The following is a 22905-nucleotide window of genomic DNA, read 5'->3' as shown; positions in this document are numbered from 1 at the left end:
AGGCTTCCTGCTGAGCAGGGAGCCCCATGTGGGGCTCGATCCCAGGACCCTGGGATCATGACCTGAGCCGAAGGCAGACGCTTAACGACTGAGCCACCCAGGCACCCATGACTATTGTTTTTGTAACTTCAAGGGAACAGTGGCTGTAAAAGAGATATGTTATATATATAATAAATATGAAAGATATATATACTATATAGTATTTTCTGAAGTTAGCATCAAAAATAGTTCATCACTTTTATCTAATTCACTGCAAGAATAGTTTTGATGACTTCTTAAAAGATTAATGTATTCTGTGACAATAAAATTTTATTTACATTTCCAGCAACGTGAACTGGAAGAATGGCAGTTGCAGCAAAGAAGACAAGGATGTATTAATGCAATTATTGAAGAAGAAAGACTAAAACTTCTCAAAGAACATGCTACAAAATTACTAGGATATCTCCCTAAAGTAAGTGAGATTTAACTCAAGGTATATATAATCTTCCTGACCTCCAATAGTGGGGAAAATACATGCTAATTAGGATTTCAGAGGGCCTGGGTTTCACTTCTGGCTGTTAAAAGCAGTAGTGGGATCTTAGGCAGTCAGTGACTCCTGTCTTTAAAATGAGAGAGTTGGTCTTGGCACATTCTTAGAAGTATGAGCTAGATTTCCTGAATTTAAATTTTGGAAGTCTAAAACTAAAGTACCCTAAAGCAGTAGTGATACTTTGTACACTAAAGCTGATGACATACAGGAAAATCTTGTAATTGGTAACACTGCTAACAGACATGTGCTTGAACCGAGTCCCAGACAGATCTGCTTTCTAATGGGAGGTTATAAATAAGCACTAGGTAACCTGTTTTTAAAAGTACTTCCAAAAGATAACATTTTCATGTATAAGTGAGATACATTCTGACTCTAAATGAAATAACAATTGAGTTTCATAAGCCATATAAACATCTGGATGCATGTAAATAAAATTTCCATCCTTCAGATATAGAAATGTCATTTGATTGATTTGGAAGAATCAAATGCGTATTTTGTTTTCAGTGCAGTGCTAAGGAAGGAGAAAGGGAAATGAGTAATTATTGCGTGTCCACAGGATGTTATAGTCAAGTGATGTATTAATTTTTTTAAAAGACTATAAATTCTGGAGAGTTTGGGATTTAGATAGTTTTAAAAGTAAATAATTGTGGAGATGGGGAGAGCCAAACAAACCTGATACAGCCCCAAATGACCTAAATTATTCTTTAGCTCCTTTAAATTATATAAGTAAATATTTAACAGCCTTTTACTGTATAAGAGAAAAGAAAAGTAAATAAAAGCATGGAGAATTTCAAAGGGCTTGCTTAAATGGCGTAACTCCAAACCTGGAGCCTTTCCTGCAAGATTGAAGGTTTGCTGATCAGCCCTGGAAGGAGGCAAGAGCCAGTCCTTTCACCCTGACCTTATTAAATTCTTTCTCATTCAGCCAATCCTAGCAGTGGTGACCTGCAGTAGTGAGGTAGAACAGCCAAGATTCCTATCACAAATTCTTATACTGGAGCTGATAGATAAGTCAGGAGATCAAAGAATATTCAGTATACATAGCGAGTCATAATTTTAGAGAACAGTGATATTTTTCATAAACGTATTAAATAGATTTCATTATCTTGGAGATAATTTCACCAACGTGTAGTCTATAGTTAGTCTTACAAGCATTTGGTGAAATACTCTGGCATTTGAAGTAACCCACAAAATATTTTTCTTGTAGGGAGTATTTAAAAAAGAGGATGATATCGATATGCTTGGTGAAGAGTTTCGGAAAGTGTATCAGAAAAGGAGTGAAATTTGTGAAGAGAAGTGACACCATCAAGATTTGGTAAAACCTGGATTGTTTTTACCACTAGATGTCACTGTAACTTTTGTTTTACTAAATCCATAATCTATTTAGATTTTCTAAAGTGTCTCTGTAATTCATAAGAAAATATTTTTCTGATAAAAAATTAAGCTACTAAAAATTAATTGCTTTTAGTTAAACTCGTTCTTGTACTGATGATAATTTGAAGATCTGAGTTCTACACCACATCACAACAGTCCATATAAATACATTAGAGGCCAAACCCAGGAGACTAACTTCTCCATACTACTCCTGCTGCTCAGAGCTTTTTCTGCATTGCCATTCAGACTACAGTTCCATCGGTATTTGTGTTTTAGGAACTTAACTTTACTTCCGGGATTTGGCCAGCCAAAGTATCTTTTTCTTTCTACTATAAGGAAAGAGAATAGTTAGAGTGAGGAATTTCAAAAAGTGCTTTATTGTCAATAAAAACTTAAAAACAGAATTTCTATCAATCACATAAATTTATCATTTATGAACTAGAGCTGAATCTCCAGAACATAAAGTACTTTACATTAGAGGGCAAGTGGGTCATAAGAATCAAAAGTTAAATCCTATTATTTTACAAAATATTACCTTTTTCTAATAATTACATATCAATTTTGTATCCCCTAAATCTGAACAGGGAATTCACTGGAATTGCTTTGATTTCATTACCAAATATCTTCATTACTTATAAAGAGTAAAAATAAATCATTAAAACTATAGTTAAATAAAATGTATATGGATCATACAGTTATACATACAAAGTCTGTATACTTTAATTATAAAGTAGATCATTTATGAATTTCCCCATTCAATTGCCTTCATAAATTCCTCTTCAGTGAAAGACAGCATCTTGGCAGCTTCAATATGCATCTGCATTTGTAACAAATCAATATTGTTTTAGTATTAAGAGCAGACCACAGAACAACAGGAAATCGATAAAAGTGTGTGTATAAATATGCTGTCAAATTAATAAGCTCTGTTGGAATGTGTACTCGAATTCTAGCTTGGATGACACTTTATATATAAATCTTATTATGTATGTTATATAGATAAAATTTTGTGCCTGAGCATGTCAAAATAAAAAACATATCTAAAGTACAAATAACTTTTAGTAGAGCGGCCCAAATAACATCTATGATTTAATTGTGTTTTTTAAGGATAGACTCACCTTCTGCCTTTTTAAAACATCAATTAATTTTAATTGTTTCTTGAACCCCAGCATTAATTCTCCTTTCTGTTTTTCTAGCTTCTTGTTTTCTGATTTTAATGCTTCAATTTTTTTGTGTTCCTCATTGGCTATATCCTGCAAAAAGAAAAAGAAAAATCCCATATAGTCATCAGTCTTTATTGGAAAAAATTATAAAAAATACTGTCACATTAGTAATAACTAACTGAAATACAAAATTTTATAAATTTTATTCTTTGCATTACTGAATAACTTTAACATTGATAACTTTTAATGATGCTCATGTCTCACAGATTTTAAACATTTTAGAAATAATTCAGTTCTAATTCCAGTAATGGCAGTTTGCAGTAGACCAACTCTTCTGGGGGTAGCAAAAACATACTTGAAGGTATAGATGAGTAATCAGTAATAAGCAGAAACTGGATGTGATATGATCCTTGAAAAAAGGGAAATATACTGGCTGAAGTCCACATTCAGATGGCTTCTGAAAGCACCTTCTACTTCATGGGTTCACAGGAGATAGACCTTGAGGAAAAAGTAGCAGTCTGTCTTCCTGGTCTGAGGAATAAGACAACAGGGTTGCCAGGGTGGTAGAAATCATAGAAAGAAAGAATGGAGCCCTCAAAATTCCCTCAAATCCTTGGCAGACACCTAAAATACCCCAAATACCCCATGTGCAGGGTGAGACCCCCTAGAAACACATGAAAGACAACAGCTGTGGTCTAAAGAGCTGAGCAGAGAATTCAGCCACAGGCCTGACAAGAGAGAATGTGTAATCTTGGCAAAAATTATCTGAATGAACTCTGCATCAATTTGGACAATGCAGAAAAAGGACCAGTGAACTCTGACAGGTCAGTAGAATTTAAGTACAGGAAGATCTTAAAGAAATGTTAAAGGAAGCCTTTTATGCAAAAGGACAATTATACCAGAAGGAAATCTGAATCTACATACACACATATAAAAAAGGTACCAGAAATAACATATCAGACTTCTTTTTTAAATAAATCTCTTTAAAAGATAATTGATAGTGATGTCACCAAGATGGCAGATTAGGAAGTTCAGGCCCTTGTCCCCCAACAAACATACATGGAAACAGTGAAGATACAATGTAGTGTTGTGAGAAGTACAGAAGCCAATTAAGCAGCAGTAACAACTAAGCAAACACCTAACCAAGAAATAGCCACATTCAAAATGATAGGAAATTTCATGGCATTTATGCTCATCCTTTTCCCTTACCCTCCTGGCATAATGGAAGGAAGACTTTCAGTTTATAGAAAGAAGAGTAGAACTTGCTTGTAATGTTCTGACTTTTCTGGGGAATGCTTGAGGGACTGTCTCGCCTGACTCAGAGCACTGATGGAATGGTGGCACAGTTTATATATCAGGTTGGAGGCTGTTGGAAGCAGTAGTGGGAACTGCTGCACATGGGGCCTAGAGGGGTTCTGCAGAACCATGAATGCCTAGGGGCAAGAGATTATCGGGATTATTTATTGAGGAGTAAAATACAACATCTAAGGCCCTGAGAAGAAGCAGGGCTGAGATTCCTAGGAAATTAAGACATTTAAATGACAGACAAAAGAGCTTTAAGACAAACAGAAAACAATACAAAATGATAATAGGAAGTTATTTCCCATCAGTAATAACTTGAAATGTAAATAAATTAAACTTACCCTAGATTGGATTTAAAAAACAAGATTGAACTCTATACTGTCTACAAGAGACTCACTTTAGATCTAAGGACATATACTGAAAACTGAAAGGATGAAAAAAGATACTGCATGCAAATGGTACCCAGAGGAGGACAGGGGTGGCTATAATATCAGACAAAATAGACTTTAAGTCAAAACAGTTATGAGAGACAAAAAAGGCCATTATATAATAAAATGCTCAATTCACCAAGGAATTATAACAATTATATATGCACCAAACATCAGTTCCTAAAAATACTGACAGAACTGGTGGAAGAAAAAAAACAACTCTGCAATTATACTAGACTTTAATACCCCACCTATGGATATAACAAACAGAAAGAAGAGCAATGAGAACAGTACTTGAACAACCCAACAGACCAACTGGACCCAAAAGACATATAGTACATTCCACCCAACAAAATCAAAATACACATTTTCCCCCCTAAAGATTGATTGATTTATTTTAGAGAGAGAGTGAGAGAGCACACGGGGGGAGGCGCAGAGAGAGAGGGAGAGAGAAACCCAAGCAGACTCTGTGCTGAATGTAGAGCCCGATCCGATGCAGGGCCCAATCTCACCACGCTGAGACTACAACCTGAGCTAAAACCATGAGTTGGCGCTCAACTGACTGACCACCCAGGTGCGCCCAAGTACACATTTTTCTTGTACATGGAACATTCTCCAAGAGAGATCATGTTAGGCCACAAAACAAGTCTGAATAAATTTTAAAAGACTGAAGCCATACAAACGGTCTTTCCTGTTCCCACTGAAATGAAACTAGAAATCAACAACAGAATGAAAATTGGAAAATCCATAAATATGTGGGAATTAAACAACATACTCTTAACCAGTGGGTCAAAAAAGAAATCACAAGGGAAATTAGAAAATATCTTCAAATAAATGACAATGAAAACACAACGTACCAAAACTTATGGGATGTAGTCAAAGCAATGCTAAGCGGAAAATGTATAGCTATAAATGCTTACATTAAAAAAGAATAAAGATCTCAAATCATAACCCAACTTTATAACTAGAGAACTAAACCCAAAGCTAGTTGAAAATAGGAAATACTAAAGATTAGAGCAGAGATAAATGAAATAGAGAATAACAGTAGAGAAAAATCAATGAAACCAGGAGTTGGTTCTTTGAAAAGATCAATAAAATTGACTTCACCTAGACTAAGAAAAAAGACTCAAATAACTAACAGAAATGAAAGGGGATATTACAACTGACTTTACAGAAATAAAATTGTAAATGGGAGAGTAGACATTACAACTGAAACCACAGAAATAAAGAGGATAAGAGAATGAACAATGGTACACCAATAGACTGGATAACCTAGGCGAAATAAATTCCTAGACACTCCCGATCTACTAAAACTGAATGATGAAGAAATAGGAAATCAGTTCAGGCAATCCAAACAACTATGTAACTAGTTAGGAGATTTAAGGAGTACTCAAAAACCTCTCAACAAGGAAATCCCCAAACCAGATGGCTTCACTGGAGAATTCTACCAAATATTTAAAGAAAAATTAACACCGAGAAGAGTCCAAGATGGCAGAGGAGGAGGAGACCTTAATTTCATCGGGTCCCAGGAATTCAGCTAGATAGCTATCAGATCATTCTGAACACCTACAAACTCAACTGGAGATTGAAGAAAAGAATACCTGCAACTCTACGAATAGAAAGGCAACCACTTTCTGGAAGGTAGGATGTGTGGAGAAGTGAATCGGAGGCGACAAATGGGAATATAGACTGTGGGGGGAGGGAGCCTCTTTAGCAGGCTACCGGCAAGTGATAGAGCAGCAGAGCACAAAACTGGAACTTTTAGAAGTCGGCTCCGCTGAGGGAGGTCACTCAGGTGGCTAAGCAGGAGGTGGAACCCTCGCTGGGACAGTGTGGTCTCAGGACCCTCAGGGTCACAGAAAGACCGGGGGTGCCTGAGTGCGGCAGAGCTCCCAGGTATCAGAGTGGGCAAGCCGGCTGCAGAGACGGAGCCCAGGAGCGGGCTCTCAGCTCGGGGTTGCCATAAACCGTGATCCACGGCACAGTCAGGCCACTGCGCTTCCAGCAGGGACCCAACAAGTGGCAGATCCGGGGAGAATCCCCTTCCTCCCCCAGGGAGGAGCAGCACGGGAGCGCACCACAGGGATCTGCTGGGTTTGGGGACTCCACACGGGGTCGGGTGCCAGAGATAGAAATGCTCAGTCACAGGCCGGGTGCACGGACTGCAGCTGGAGACCAGGGAGATGGGAGTGACTGACTGCTTTTCTCTGGGGGCTCACTGAGGAGTGGGGACCTGAGTTCTCAGCTCCCCCGGGGCAGAGGTTGGTAGGCCACCATTTTCACTCTTGTCCTCCAAAGCTGTACAGAAACCTTGCAGGGAAAAAAAGCTCCCGAGAGCAAACCTGAGCAGATTACTTAGCCCAGACTCAGCAAGGGCGGGGCAATTCTGCCTCCAGCAAAGACATTTGGGAACTTTGGCAACAGGCCCCTCCCCCAGAAGATCAGCAAGAACAGCCAGCCAAGACCAAGTACCGATCAATGAGAACGGCAGAACTCCAGCGCTAGGGGAATACTGCATATAGAATTCATGGCTTTTTCCCCATGATTCTTTAGTCTTTCAACTTTAATTTTTTTAATTTTATTTTTTCTTTAAAATTTTTCTTCTTTCCCTTTCCAACCAACTTACCAATTCCTTTTAAAAAATCTTAATTTTCATTTTTACAATCATATTCTATCCCTTCATTGTATTTAACCTTATTTTTGTATATATATGTTTTTCTTTCTTTAAAATTTTGGGATACAGTTTCTTCTAGCAGACCAATACACCCAAAATCTATTGTATGGCTCTGTTCTATTAAGACACCTGATCATATTCTTTTTTTCTCATTTTTCTTCATTTTTTAAAGTCTTTTTAAATTTTCATCTTTACAGTTACATTCTATCCTCTCAATGTATTTATTTTTGTATATATAAACTTTTATTTCTTTACAATTTTGAGATGTGGCTTCCTCTAATAAACTGACCAAAATACACCCAAAGATAGTGTATTGCTCTGTTCTGTTCACATTTATATCCCTTCCTTTTTTGTTTTTTTTCTTTTTCTTGTTTTTTTAATTTCCATTTTTATAGTTATATTCTATCCTTTCATTGTATTTAATTTTATTTTTATACATATACAAGTTTTTCTTTCCTTAAAATTTTGGGATCTAGTTTTCTAAAAAACAGACCAAAATACACACAGAATCCAGTGTATAGCTCTATTCTGCTCATCTGTCTGATTTTTTTTTTCTTTTTTCCCCCGGTTTCGGGTCTCTTCTGATTTGTTTAGTGTATATTTCTCTGGGGTCCTTGTTGCCCTTGTAGTATTTTGTTCTCTCGTTCATCTATTCTTCTCTGGACAGAATGACAAGAAGGAAAAACTCACCTCAAAAAAGAGAACAAGAAGCAGTACTGACTGCCAGGGATCTAATCAATATGGACATTAGTAAGATGTCAGAACTAGAGTTCAGAATAACGATTATAAAGATACTAGCTGGGCTTGAAAAAAGCAGAGAAGACACCAGAGAATCCCTTTCTGGAGAAATAAAAAAACTAAAATCTAACCAAGTCGAAATAAAAAAGGCTATTAATGAGATGTAATAAAAAATGTAGGCTCTTGGGGCGCCTGGGTGGCTCAGTCCGTTAAGCGGCTGCTTTCAGCTCAGGTCATGATCCTGGGGTCTTGGGATCGAGCCCCACATCCGGCTCCCTGCTCGGCGGAGAGCCTGTTTCTCCCTCTCCATCTGCCTGTCACTCTGCCTACTTGTGCTCTCTCTCTGTCAAATAAATAAATAAAATCTTTAAAAAAAAAAAAATGTAGGCTCTAACTGCTAGGATAAATGAGGCAGAAGAGGGAATTAGTGATATGGAAGACCAAATGATGAAGAATAAAGAAGGTGAGAAAAAGAGAGATAAACAACTATTGGATCACAAGGGGAGAATTCGAGAGATAAGTGATACCATAAAGCAAAACAACATTAAAATAATTGGGATCCCAGAAGAAGAAGAAAGAGAGAGAGGGGCAGAAGGTATATTGAAACAAATTATAGTGGAGAACTTCCCTAATCTGGGGAAGGAAACAGGCATCAGAATCCATGAAGCACAGAGAAGCCCCCCTCGAAAATCAATAAATAGGTCAACAAAACAAAACAAAAGACTATAATAAGAGATGAGGAAGGACACTATATCATACTTAAAGGGTCTATCCAACAAGATCTAAAAACTGTAAATATCTATACCCCTAACATAGGAGCAGCCAATTATATAAGCCAATTAATAACAAAATCAAAGAAACATATTGACAATAATACAATAATAGTAGGGGACTTTAACACCCCTCTCACTGAAATGGACAGATCATTTAAGCAAAAGATCAACAAGGAAATAAAGGCTTTAAATGACACACTGGACCAGATGGACTTCACAGATATATTCAGAGCATTCCATCCCAAAGCAACAGAGTACACATTCTTCTCTAGTGCACATGGAACATTTCATTCTCCAGAATAGATCACATCTTGGGTCACAAATCAGGTCTCAACCAGTACCAAAAGACAGGGATCATTCCGTACATATTTTCAGACCACAATGCTTTGAAACATGAACTCAATCACAAGAGGAAAGTTGGAAAGAACTCAAATACATGGAGGCTAAAGAGCATCCTACTGAAGAATGAATGGGTCAACCAGGAAATTAAAGAAGAATTAAAAAAATTCATGGAAACCAATGAAAATGAAAACACAACGTTCAAAATCTTTGGGATGCAGCAAAGGCAGTCCTAAGAGGAAAGTATATAGCAATACAAGCCTTTCTCAAGAAACAAGAAAGGTCTCAAGTACACAACCTAACCCTACACCTAAAGGAGCTGGAGAAAGAACAGCAAAAACAGCAAAGCCTAAACCCAGCAGGAGAAGAGAAATAATAATGATCAGAGCAGAAATCAATGAAGTAGAAACCAAAAGACAGTAGAACAGATCAACGAAACTAGGAGCTGGTTCTTTGAAAGAATTAATAAGATGGATAAACCCCTGGCAAGACTTATCAAAAAGAAAAAAGACCCAAATTAATAAAATCATGAATGAAAGAGGAGAGATCACAACCAACATCAAAGAAATACAAACAATTTTAAGAACATATTATGAGCAACTATATGCCAGCAAATTAGATAATCTGGAAGAAATGGATGCATTCCTAGAGATGTATAAAATACCAAAACTGAACCAGGAGGAAATAGAAAACCTGAACAGACCCATAACCAACAATGAAATTGAAGCAGTAATCAAAAATCTCCCAATAAACAAGAGCCCAGGGCCAGATGGCTTCCCAGGGGAATTCTACCAAACATATAAAGAAGAATTAATACCTATTCTTCTGAAGCTGTTTCAAAAAATAGAAATGGAAGGAAAACTTCCAAACTCATTTTATGAGGCCAGCATTACCTTGATCCCAAAACCAGACAAAGACCCCATCAAAAAGGAGAACTATAGACCAATATCCCTGATGAACAAGGATGCAAAAATTCTCACCAGAATACCAGCCAATGGATCCAACAGTACATTAAAAGGATTATTCACCACGACCAAGGGGGATTTATTCCTGGGCTGCAAGATTAGTTCAACATCTGCAAATCAATCAATGTGATATAATACATTAATAAAAGAAAGAACAAGAACCATGTGATCCTCTCAATAGATGCAGAAAAAGCATTTGACAAAGTACAGCATCCTTTCTTGATTAAAACTCTTCAGAGTGTAGGGATAGAGGGTACATACCTCAATATAATAAAAGCCATCTATGAAAAACCCACAACGAATATCATACTCAATGGGGAAAAACTGATAGCTTTTCCCCTAAGGTCAGGAACATGGCATGGATGTCCACTATAACCACTGCTATTCAACATAGTACTAGAAGTTCTAGCCTCAGCAATCAGACAACAAAAAGAAATAAAAGGCATCCAAATCAGCAAAGAAGTCAAACTCTCAATCTTTGTAGATGATATGATACTTTATGTGGAAAACCCAAAAGACTCCACCTCAAAATTGCTAGAACTCATACAGGAATTCAGCAATGTGAGAGGATATAAAATCAATGCACAGAAATCAGTTGCATCTATACACCAACAACAAGACACAAGAAAGAGAAATTAAGGAGTCGATCCCATTTACAACTGCACCCAAAACCGTAAGATACCTACGAATAAATATAACCAAAGAGGCAAAGGATCTGTACTCAGAAAACTATAGAATACTCAAGAAAGAAATTGAGGAAGACACAAAGAAATGGAAAAACGTTCCATGCTCATGGATTGGAAGAACAAATATTGTGAAAATGTCTATGCTACCTAGAGCAATCTACACATTTAATGCAATCCCTATCAAGATGCCACCAACTTTTTTTCAAAGAAATGGAACAAATAATCCTACAATTTGTATGGAACCAGAGAAGACCCCGAATACCCAAAGGACTGTTGAAAAAGAAAACCAAAGCTGGTGGCATGATAATTCCGGACTTCAAGCTCTATTACAAAGCTGTAATCATCAGGACAGTATGGTACTGGCACAAAAACAGACACATAGATCAATGGAACAGAACAGAGATCCCAGAAATGGACCCTTAACTCTATGGTCAACTAATCTTCGACAAAGCAGGAAAGAATGTCCAATGGAAAAAAAAAAACAGTCTCTTCAACAAATGGTGTTGGGAAAATGGGACAGCCACATGCAGAAGAATGAAACTGGACCATTTCCTTACACCACACACAAAAATAGACTCAAAATGGTTGAAAGACCTAAATGGGAGACAGGAGTCCATCAAAATCCTTGAGGAGAACATAGGCAGCAAACTCTTCGACCTCAGCCGCAGCAACTTCTTCCTAGAAACATCACCGAAAGCAAGGGAAGCAAGGGCAAAAATGAACTTTTGGGACTTCATCAAGATAAAAAGCTTTTGGGGGCACCTGGGTGGCTCAGTCGTTAAGCGTCTGCCTTCGGCTCAGGTCATCATCCCAGGGTCCTGGGATCGAGCCCCGCATCGGGCTCCCTGCTCGGCAGGAAGCCTGCTTCTCTCTCTCCCACTCCCCCTGCTTGTGTTCTCTCTCTCACTGTGTCTCTCTCTGTCAAATAAATAAATAAAATCTTTAAAAAAAAAAAAAAAAGATAAGCTTTTGCACAGCAAAGGAAACAGTCAACAAAACCAAAAGACAACCGACAGAGTGGGAGAAGATATTCGGAAATGACGTATCAGATAAAGGGCTAGTATCCAAAATCCACAAAGAACTTATCAAACTCAACACCCTAAGAACAAATAATCCAATCAAGAAATGGGCAGAAGACATGAACAGACTTTGTGCAAAGAAGACATCCAAATGGCCAAGAGACACATGAAAAAGTGCTCAACATCACTCGGCATCAGGGAAATACAAATCAAAACCTCAATGAGATACGACCTCACCCCAGTCAGAGTGGCTAAAATTAACAAGTCAGGAAATGACAGATGTTGGCGAGGATGTGGAGAAAGGGGAACCCTCCTACACTGTTGGTGGGAATGCAAGCTGGTGCAGCCACTCGGGAAAACAGTATGGAGGTTCCTCAAAAAGTTGAAAATAGAGCTACCCTACAACCCAGCAATTGCACTACTGGGTATTTACCCCAAAGATACAAATGTAGTGATCCGAAGGGGCACATGCACCCCAATGTTTATAGCAGCAATGTCCACAATAGTCAAACTATGGAAAGAGCCTAGATGTCCGTCGACAGATGAACAGATAAAGAAGATGTGGTATATGTATATATAATGGACTATTACTCAGAAATAAAAAAAAATGAAATCTTGCCATTTGCAACAACGTGGATGGAACTAGAGGGTATTATGCTAAGCAAAATAAGTCAATCAGAGAAAGATAAGTATCATATGATCTCACTGATATGAGGAATTTGAGAAACAAGACAGAGGATCATAGGGGAAGGGAGGGAAAAATGAAACAAGATGAAACCAGAGAGGGAGATAAACCATAAGAGACTCTTAATCTCAGGAAACAAACTGAGGGTTGCTGGAGTGGAGGGAGGGGGTGGCTGGGTAATGGACATTGGAGAGGGTATGTACCATAGTGAGCGCTGTGAATTGTGTAAGACTGATGAGTTGCAGACTGGTACCCCGAAACAAATACATTATATGTTAATACAAAAATTTTTTTAAAAATTAAAAAAAAAAATTGAGAAACTTTTAGCTAGACTAACCAAGGAAAAGAGAGGTGCCCAAATCAGCAAAATTATAAATGACAAAGGAGACAATTGATATGTCAAAAATACAAACGATCATAAGAAAATACTGTGAACAACTATATACGAACAAACTGGATGACCTAGATGAAATGGGAGACATTCTTATAAACATACCACCTACCAAGACTAAATCAGGAAGAAATAGAAAATTTGAACAGATTAATTACTAGTAAGGAGATTGAATCAGTAATCAAAAATTTCCCAACAAAAGCAAAGCTCAGGTGCAGATGGCTTCACTGGTGACTTTTACCAAACATTTAAAGAATAATGCCAACCTTCTTAAACTCTTCCAAAAAATCAAAAAGGATTTATTTTACAAGGCCAGCATTATTCTGATACCAAAACCAGGGAAGGACACTATAAGAAAACTACACACCAATGTCCCTGATGAATATAGATGCAAAAATTCTCAATATAATAGTAGCAGACCAAATTCAGCAGCACATAAAAGGATTATTCACCATGATCAAGTGGGATTTAACCCTGGGATGTAAGGATGGTTCAACATAAACAAATCCATCAATGTGATACATCACAATAGAATGAAAGAAAAAAAGCACATGATCATCTTAATTAACACAGAAAAAGCATTTGACAAAATTCAACATCCATTCATGATAAAAACTCTTAATAAATTAGGTTTAGAAGGAATGTACCTTAACATATTATAGGCCATATATGATAAGCTGACACAGCTAACATCATACTTATGGTAAAAGGATAAAAGGGTTTCCTTTAAGACTAAGAACAAGACAAGGGTGCCCATTCTCACTACTCCTATTCAACAAAGTACTAGAAGCCCTAGCCAGAGCAGTCAGGCAGGAAAAAGAAATAAAAGCCATCAGAACTGGAAAGGAAGAAGTAAAATTGTCTCTATTTGCATATGACATGATTTTATATATAGCAGCTTTATTTATAAAAGCCAAATTATGGGGTGCCTGGGTGGCTCAGTTGGTTAAGCGACTGCCTTCGGCTCAGGTCATGATCCTGGAGTCCCGGGATCGAGTCCCGCATCGGGCTCCCTGCTCTGCGGGGAGTCTGCTCCTCCCTCTGACCCTCCCACCTCTCATGCTCTCTCTATCTCATTCTCTCTCTCAAATAAATAAATAAAATCTTTAAAAAAAAAAAAAAAGCCAAATTATGGAAGCAACCTAAGTGTCCATTGATAAATGAATGGATAAAGGAGATGTTATACATGTATACATGATAGAGTATTATTCAGCCATAAAAAAACAAAATCTTGCCATTTGCAATCACATGGATGGAGCTAGAGAGTATAACACTAAGTGAAATAAGTCGGTCAGAGAAAGACAAATACTATATGATTTCACTCATATGTGGAATTTAAGAAACAAAACAAAACCAAAAAAATGAGCAAAGGAAAAAAGAGAGAGACAAACCAAGAAACAGACTTTTAACTTTAGAGAACAAATTGATGGTTACCAGAAGGGAGGTAGATGGGGGGATGGGTAAAATAGGCAATGGGGATTAAGGAGTACACTTGTGATGAGCACTGGGTGATGTATGGAATTACTGAATCACTATATTGTAACTATCACCTGTAACTAGTATAACACTATATGTTAACTATACAGGAATTTAAAATAAAAAAGAAAGAGGGGAAAAAAGAAAATCCTAAAGACTCCACCAAGCAACTGTTAGATGTAATTGATAAATTCAGTAAAGTTGCAGGATACAAAATTAACATTCAAAAATCAGTAGTGTTTCTATACACTAACAAAGAATTATCTGAAAAAGAAATCTCATTTATAATATCATCAAAAACAATAAACTTAGGAATAAACACAACTAAGGAGGTGAAACACATGTACAATGAAAACTATAAGATATTGATGAAGGAAATCAAAGAAGATACACATGAATGGAAAGGTATCCTGTGTTCATGGATTAGAAGAATACTGTTAAAATTTCCATACTACCAAAACAATCTATAAATTGAATGCAACCCTCTCTATCAAGATTCAAATAGCACTTACTACAGAAGTAGGCAAAACAATCCTAACATTTATATAGAACCACAAAAGATTCCAAATAGCCAAAACAATCCTGAGAAAAAAGAACACAGTGGGAGGCATCACACTTCCTGATTTCAAGCTATATCAAAAAGCTGTAGTAATTAAAATAGTATGGCACTGGCTTAAAAGCAGACACACAGACCAGTGGAACAGAATTATGAGCGCAGAAATTAACCCACGCACATACGGTCAATTAATATTTCACAAGGGAGCCAAGAATACTCAATGGGAAAAGGATAGTCTTCTCAATAAATGGTACTGGGGAAACTGGATAGTCACATGTTAAAGAATGAAACTTGGTTCCTATCTTACACCACTCACAAAAATTAAACTGAAATGGATTAAAGACTTAAATGTAAGACCAGAAACTCCTAGAAAAAAATATAGGAAAACAACTCCTTGACATGGGTCTTGACTATGAGTTTTTGGATATGACATATAAAACACCAGTAACAAAATAAAAAAAACAAGGGGAACTACATCAAACTAAAAAGCTTCTGCACAGCAAAAGAAATGATCAACAAAATGAAACTGCAACCTACAGAATGGGAAAAAGTAGTTGCAAACCATATAGCTGATAAGGGGTTAATATTTACAATATGTCCAGAAATTATACAACTCAATACTAAAAAACTCCACAAATAATCCAATTAAAAAATGGGCAAAGGACTTGAAGATATTTTCCAAAGATGATAGACTACAAATGGCTAACAGGTACATGAAAAGGTGCTCAGGGCGCCTGGGTGGCTCAGTTGGTTAAGCGACTGCCTTCGGCTCAGGTCATGATCCTGGAGTCCCGGGATCGAGTCCCGCATCGGGCTCCCTGCTCGGCGGGGAGTCTGCTTCTCCCTCTGACCCTCCTCCCTCTCATGCTCTCTGTCTCTCATTCTCTCTCTCTCAAATAATAAATAAATAAAATCTTAAAAAAAAAAGAAAAGGTGCTCAACATCACTAATCATCAGGGAAATGCACATTAAAACCACAATGAGAAATCACCTCATGCCTGTTTGAATGGCTATCATCAAAAAGCAAGAGATAACAAATGATGGAGAGGATGTGGAGAAAAGGGAACACTTGTGCACTATTAGTGGGATTGTACATTGGTAAAACCACTATGGAAAACAGTTTAGAGGTTCCTCAAAAAATTTAAAATACAACTATCATATAATCCAGTAATTCCACTTCTGTAAATATATCCAAAGGAAATGAAAATACCACATCAAAGAGATATCTGCAACCCCATGTTCATGGCAACATTATTTACAATAGCCAAGACATGGAAACAACCTAAGTGTCCATCAGTGGATGAATGGATGAAGATGTTGTGGTATCATTGGCATATTATTCAGCCACAAAAAAGAAATCCTGCCATTCACAACATGGATAGACCTTGAGGGCATTATGCTAAGTGAAGTAAGTCAGACAGAGAAAGACAAATACTGTGTGATCTTACTCATACTTAAAAAAAATTTTTTTAAAAAGTCTTTTAAAAAATGCATAGAAAAACAGAAGGAAGGTGGTCAAAAGGCACAAACTTCCAGTTATAAGATAAAAAAGAACTAGAAATGTAATATACAACATGATAACTACACATAACTGTTGTATGGTATATTTGAAAGTTGTTAAGAGAGTAGATCCTAAGAATTCTCAATACCAGAAAAAAAGCTTTTCTGATTTTTTTGTATCACTATGAGATGATGGATATTAAATAAACTTACTGTGGTAATAATTTCACAATATATGTAAATCAAATCATTATGCTCTACACCTTAAACTAACACCGTGCTGTATGTCAATTATATCTCAATAAAACTGGGGGAAAAGATATCAAGATAGCAAATAAGCATATAAGGATGCTCAGTAGCATTCATTGGTCATTAGGAATATGTAAAGTAACCACAATAAGGGGCGCCTGGGTGGCTCAGTTGGTTAAGCGACTGCCTTCAGCTCAGGTCATGATCCTGGAGTCCTGGGATCGAGTCCCACGTCGGGCTCCCTGCTCAGCAGGGAGTCTGCTTCTCCCTCTGACCCTCCTCCCTCTCATGCTCTCTCTCTCTCATTCTCTCTCTCAAATAATAAAATCTTTAAAAAAAAAAAGTAACCACAATAAGATACAATTAGTCACCCACTGGCACAGTGAAATGTAAAAGCCTGACTATATCAAATGCTGGTGAAGATATGGTATAGCTAAAACTTTCAAATGCTGCTGCGGGGAATATAAATTGTTAGAGCCTTTTGGAAAACAGTTCGGCAGTTGAATGTACATCTATAATAAAACTCAGAATTTAAATCTAGGTATTTACCCAAGAGAAATGAAAACAGATGTCTACACAAAGACTTATATGTGAATGTGCATTGCAGCTTTATTTGTAATAGCGATCACTGGAAACAACCCTAAGTCCATCAATAAGGTGGTATTGTTTGGTATATTTATACCAAGTGGAAAATTATTAAAAGTGAACTACTGTCACATGCAGCAATGGGATGAACTTTAAGATGTTCTAAAATAACTCAAGCTTCTTTCCCAACCTATTCCAGGGAATGGCACGATCTATCTGGTTCTGAAAATTAAAAATCAAAATGTCCTCTTGAAAGCTTCCCTTTCCCACAATCCCATATCCAGTCCATCACCATGTCCTAGTGATTTTTCTCTCTTCAGTGTATTTTGATACTTGGTTTCTCTCCATTTTTACCACTATCAGTTTAGGCCAAGCTACCTCATCATCTCTCACACTGCTATTCTTAACCAGCATCCATTCTTGCCCCCCCAATTCTCCACACAACAAAAACACTTTCCACGTGCCCATATGATCATAGCATGGTCTCCCCCAACCTTGTTCAAAATAACCATGCAGTGGCTTTGTACTACTCTTTGGATAAAAGCCAAAATACTTAACACAGCCTAAAGGATCTAGATGGTTTGGCCTCTACCTATGTTTGAGGCTCATTTGATAACAGTCCCTTCACTTCCATCCCTGACTTTCATGACCTTGTCTTTTTTCCTGCCACAGAGCTGTTTTTTACATAGGATTCCTTTTGTCCATAATCTCTTCCTAGCATATAACTTGTTAATATTATTCAGATCTTAGCTTAGAATTACATTTTTTAAAAAAGCATTCCTTGACCTGGTTACTTGCTCAAAGCACAGCTGCACCTCAGTTTTACTTGATGCATTGTCTAAATAACACACAGCTTCTCCACTACAAAATGCATGATTACACAGACCACATTTATTTTTTTTATCACCTTTATACCTCCAGCCTCTAGTAAAGATCTAGCAGGTACCTAGAAGGTCCTCATAAATATTTCTAAATGAATGAAGAATTAGAAATTATCTGTTCCTAAATGAAGTAACATGGGCTTGGTGACATATTTTAAATGGACTACAAGCAAACCATCTAATCAAATGCTCTGTTTTTAAGAAGCATTCCAATTAAAGCATCTCATAGTTGTCTTTCCACATTCCTTCCTGCAGTGTGTTTCAGAGGCAATTACTACATTCAAGACACTGAGACACAGCAGTGAATGAGACAGAGTCCCTGCACTCAGGCAGCATCTGGTTTAACTTGACTGACTTTTCATTTCAAAAGTTACTCTAAGGCCAGATTACATGTTTCCTAACCTCTGTGGAGAATATATCATTTTTTAAAATAAATCCTTAACTTTCTGATCACTATGAGGCAATCTTGTTCTATTTTATGGAAGACTTAGTATTTCTTAAACATACAGACCTGAATAATTATCTACCTAATTATATGTCTAATCAGAATGAGAAGGTACAAAGAATTAAAATGGAAAAAAGTATACCTCCCTCACAAAAACTTATATACAGACTAGACTACAAGGAAAAACTTAACCACATATGGCCAAAACATCCTTCAAAGACAAACGTTAGAAATGAAGCAAAATAGGGCGCCTGGGTGGCTAAGTTGGTTAAGCGACTGCCTTCGGCTCAGGTCATGATCCTGGAGTCCCGGGATCGAGTCCCACATCGGGCTCCCTGCTCAGCGGGGAGTCTGCTTCTCCCTCTGACCCTTCCCCCTCTCATGCTCTATTTCATTCTCTCTCTCAAATAAATAAATAAAAAATCTTTAAAAAAAAAAAAAGAAATGAAGCAAAATAATTGAAAAATTAAAAACTTAAGACTCACATATTTTTTCAGAAATTTGACAAAGTTACATCTTTGATCTCAAAACGTCTACTTGATAGCAAATAGTTACACAAAATGTTCTCCCACTATGTTTAAACTGATCATCCATAATGTAGACTTGGGATCAGAAATTTGTCTTCAACATATTTGTTTTTACAGTGTTGATGGTTTTAAACTACGTAATGAGGACTTGGTATGTCAATTTGCAAAATGGCTGATTAGGATTACTGTTGTCATGGAAACAAGTTTTTCCTTTTACTTCTCTAATGTGTGTGCTAAAACAGAGATCACATCTACAACCAAGAATTAGCAAATCCTGACATATACATGGTTATTCCATTTTATTTTCTTCAAAATCCCTCCAGAGTGAACCAAACTGGAAATAATATTCCAATAGCATGCTAATTATTGGCAAGCTATAAAGATGACTTCCTAACTTGTTCATTTAATAACTTCTATTCATAAATCCCCATCATCATACCATCATTGATGTCTCTTGAACATGAACACAGTCTGATCACAGAGCATAAACTATCTCACAGAAGAGATCTTAAAACTCTGTAGTCTCTGTAACATATCTGCCTTTGTTAAACGTGTTGGAGGATTTATCAAGTTCAGTTTAGTTCTAGGTCCTATTAAGTGTTATTAGTTTAATCCAAAATGTATCATCTGTGTATGTAATGAAGGTGGGTCCTAACTTCATCACCTGAGCCACTGTTAAATTATTCAATATTGTTCTAAGGGAGAGATTCCAAGGGAGCATCACTTTTAGGTTGACATAGAACCAAAAACTAATAGCCAAAATGTATAGAGTATACAAAAGGTTTTCACACACAATGATACTTGAGCACTTATTCAACAGATATTTCAGGAATTGAGTGCTAATTCTATGCCAACCATTGGTTAGATACTGGGATACAAGAGTGATCCTTACAACTCTATAACAGTGATTATCACAATGTCGTCTCAGAACCAGTGGCTTCAGCATCACCCAGGGAACTGCTATTAAAACTAGTAAAAATAGGCCTCACCCCAGATCTACTAAATCTGAAACTCTGGGGGTGGGGCCCAGCAATCTATGTTTTAACAAGCCTTCCAGGTAATTCTGATACATGCTCAAGTTTGAGAACCACTGCCCTGTAAAGTAGCCCTTTGCATTCTATATTAGAAAAGTGGGGCTCAGAGAAGGAAACAGACTTGAGATACCAAAGAGTATCTTTTTTCCTACCACTCATCCCTAGAGATTAGAAAAATGTCTGGCACATAATATGGGCACACAATTAAGATTTGTTGGATGAAAAAATGACTGAATCCTCCAAAGAGTTGTGCTATCACCCAATTATGGCAATAGCCCAGGCAATATAATCCTAACTTCTTGAAGATATACATATCAATAATGAACACACTTCTGAAAAAAGAAATGTTCACCATGACATCAAGAATTATAACTTAAAAACTAATTATTTTTGACTCTTGTAAAAAGAAGTTACCAAAGGTGACCACTACCAAAACTATTCAATTTTTCCATACCTTGTTATTTTGCCTTGATTTACTTAACTCCAGTTTATACTTTTCTGCCTCTTCTAGAGCTCTATTCAACCGAACTTCTGTAGCACTTTGGTTACTGGCAGCCTGTTTTTGTAGTCTTCTTTTATTTTCTAATTCCTATATGGTAAAAGATATATGGAACATTTATAAATATATCATAAGTTCTCTCTATTATTCTGCAACATTTTCCATTTCCATATTCCTTGCTTTCTCCCAAATTTTACACACACTTACACACAAACACACACCCAAAGTTTGGGGGCCGAGCACCGAGTGACAGAGGGCTCAGAGAATTCTTACCCTGAATTGGTATTGGAAAGATATATCCTTAAAGATGTAGTCATGAATTAGGCTTTCAAATTACTTTTTGTTTGGAATTTTCTATCTCTTTTTATATAGTATAGAGGTCCTCTATACTTATTTTATAAGCAACTCTTTGTCACTATAGTTCTTCCTTTGGGAACCTCCCCAAAACAGCTATGTAAGGCACAAACGCTCATAAATACTGTGTTTGTATAAACCTAACAAAGTATATCATATAAGAAATATTTGTTAAAAACAGAGCATTCTACATTAGCCTTACAGGGAAAGTCCCAACTCTTAGCAAAAACAACAGATCTTATGGATTAATGTTCTACATCTTGGGGTAGGTTTAGACTTGCATTTCTGCAAATATTCTAAGAGATGCTGTTGCAGAGAGTCTACAGAAGAAACATGAACATGTAAGATAAACTCCAAACTCTACCATACCCTGGCACTATAATCTCATCTCCTGTAAGATGTTACCTTCAGATATATCTCCCAAACAGCTATGATGTTTCTTGCCTCTGAACCTTTGCTCATCTCATGCTCTTCCTTCTGCCCTGATCCCTCCTCCCTGCTCATTTTTACGTAGCCAGCACCTATCCATCCTTTAAGACTCAACGAGGAGTGTACATGAGGGTTTTACCTCCTCCAAGAAGCCTTCCCTCATTATCTTTCTCATTCTCCTCCCAGGTTGGATTAGGTACCCTTTCTTCAGAGCTCCTATGACACCTTGACACACATATAGCATATGTGTGCTGTGCAGAATTGAAACTATTTACTTCATTTTCCCCACAATTAATGTAAGCTCATTGAGGATAGAAACAGTCTGAATTTCTGTATTCCCGGAACTTCAGTGGCATAGAAGAGGCACTAACGACATGTTTATTCAACTGAATTTATTTTGTATTTAAATCACTCTTCTTTGCATCCCCTACAATACCTAGTACAGAGCCTTATATACAACAGATATTCAATAAATATCATGGAATTAAAATGATGCAGTTAAAAATACAGTTGTCTGTTTTCTTCTTCCATAAATTTTTTTCTCCTGGCTGTATCACTGTGTTTTATTTGAAAACTGATCTCCCTGACCCTAAGTAATTAAGGGCAAAACAAAACACAACAAAACACATGCTGCTCTTTATGTGGGTTTTTAAACAAATCAAACTGTGTATGAATACCATCTGCTATCACCAGCCTTCTTCACAGCTTTGTGGGTGGTAGCTACAGTAAGAGCAAGCTTGATTTATCTCACTGTTCACATGGAAAAGGCAGAAATTCTCCTTAGCTACAAAGTCCACAATTCTAGCTGCCTCATTTCAGCCTCCACCTATAAGAATATGAAAATAAATCTTTGCCCTTCTCTTTCCTGCTGGTAACTTTGTAACCTACTTCAGAGAAAAATGAAAACCATCCAACATCACATTATGTTCCTCTACCCATGAATCAATATGGCCCCCTTCTTGGGAGAAGTGAAAAACAAAAAACGTTAGAAAAATAATATATGAAATAAAGTATTCCTATATGAGCAAATCCACTAAGGAAAGGGAAAACCTTACCAAAAACTTGAAAACATTTCTGTTTTCAATCACACTCAAGTACTTTTTACAAAGTGCAGACAAGATACCAATATTTTTTATGAGAGAGCTTATAAGCTGAAAATAATAAAGTAAATCTATTGTTACAAAAAAAAAATTAAGCAGTTTACATGTTAGAGAAAAATTTTAGGAAAGATTTCAAACCTTGAATTTTACATTAGCTTTAAAAGAAAAATCTAGATAGCCTAAAGGAATTAAAATCTCACTTTAAAA

General features: G+C 36.8%; 2 protein-coding genes across 5 annotated transcripts in view; one reads left to right on the top strand and one right to left on the bottom strand.

Moving 5' to 3' along the window:
- Window positions 1–2448, top strand: part of MNS1 (meiosis specific nuclear structural 1) — a 41773-nt gene extending 39325 nt beyond the window's left edge. Inside the window, exons 9-10 of the mRNA XM_032417385.1 lie at window positions 326–451; window positions 1737–2448. Coding sequence (XP_032273276.1) covers window positions 326–451; window positions 1737–1829 — 219 coding nt within the window. The 3' untranslated portion in view covers window positions 1830–2448. The remainder of the gene's footprint in view (window positions 1–325; window positions 452–1736) is intronic.
- TEX9 (testis expressed 9) overlaps window positions 1–22905 on the bottom strand; it is a 61149-nt gene that overhangs the window by 5137 nt on the left and 33107 nt on the right. For 2 of the 4 annotated variants that reach the window (XM_032417386.1, XM_032417390.1), the window contains 3 exons: window positions 20771–20905; window positions 3019–3153; window positions 2602–2720 (listed from right to left, as the gene is read on the bottom strand). In XM_032417386.1, coding sequence (XP_032273277.1) covers window positions 2643–2720; window positions 3019–3153; window positions 20771–20905 — 348 coding nt within the window. In that variant the 3' untranslated portion in view covers window positions 2602–2642. Of the gene's footprint in view, window positions 1–2193; window positions 2233–2601; window positions 2721–3018; window positions 3154–20770; window positions 20906–22905 lie in introns of those variants that run through there. The other 2 variants (XM_032417388.1, XM_032417389.1) reach the window with 2 other exon arrangements.

Source organism: Phoca vitulina, unplaced genomic scaffold, assembly GCF_004348235.1.
Source record: "Phoca vitulina isolate PV1807 unplaced genomic scaffold, GSC_HSeal_1.0 scaffold20, whole genome shotgun sequence".
NCBI classification, from domain to species: domain Eukaryota; kingdom Metazoa; phylum Chordata; class Mammalia; order Carnivora; family Phocidae; genus Phoca; species Phoca vitulina.
The sequence above is the reverse complement of the archived record's forward strand: the minus strand, read 5'-3'. Positions and strand labels throughout refer to the sequence as shown.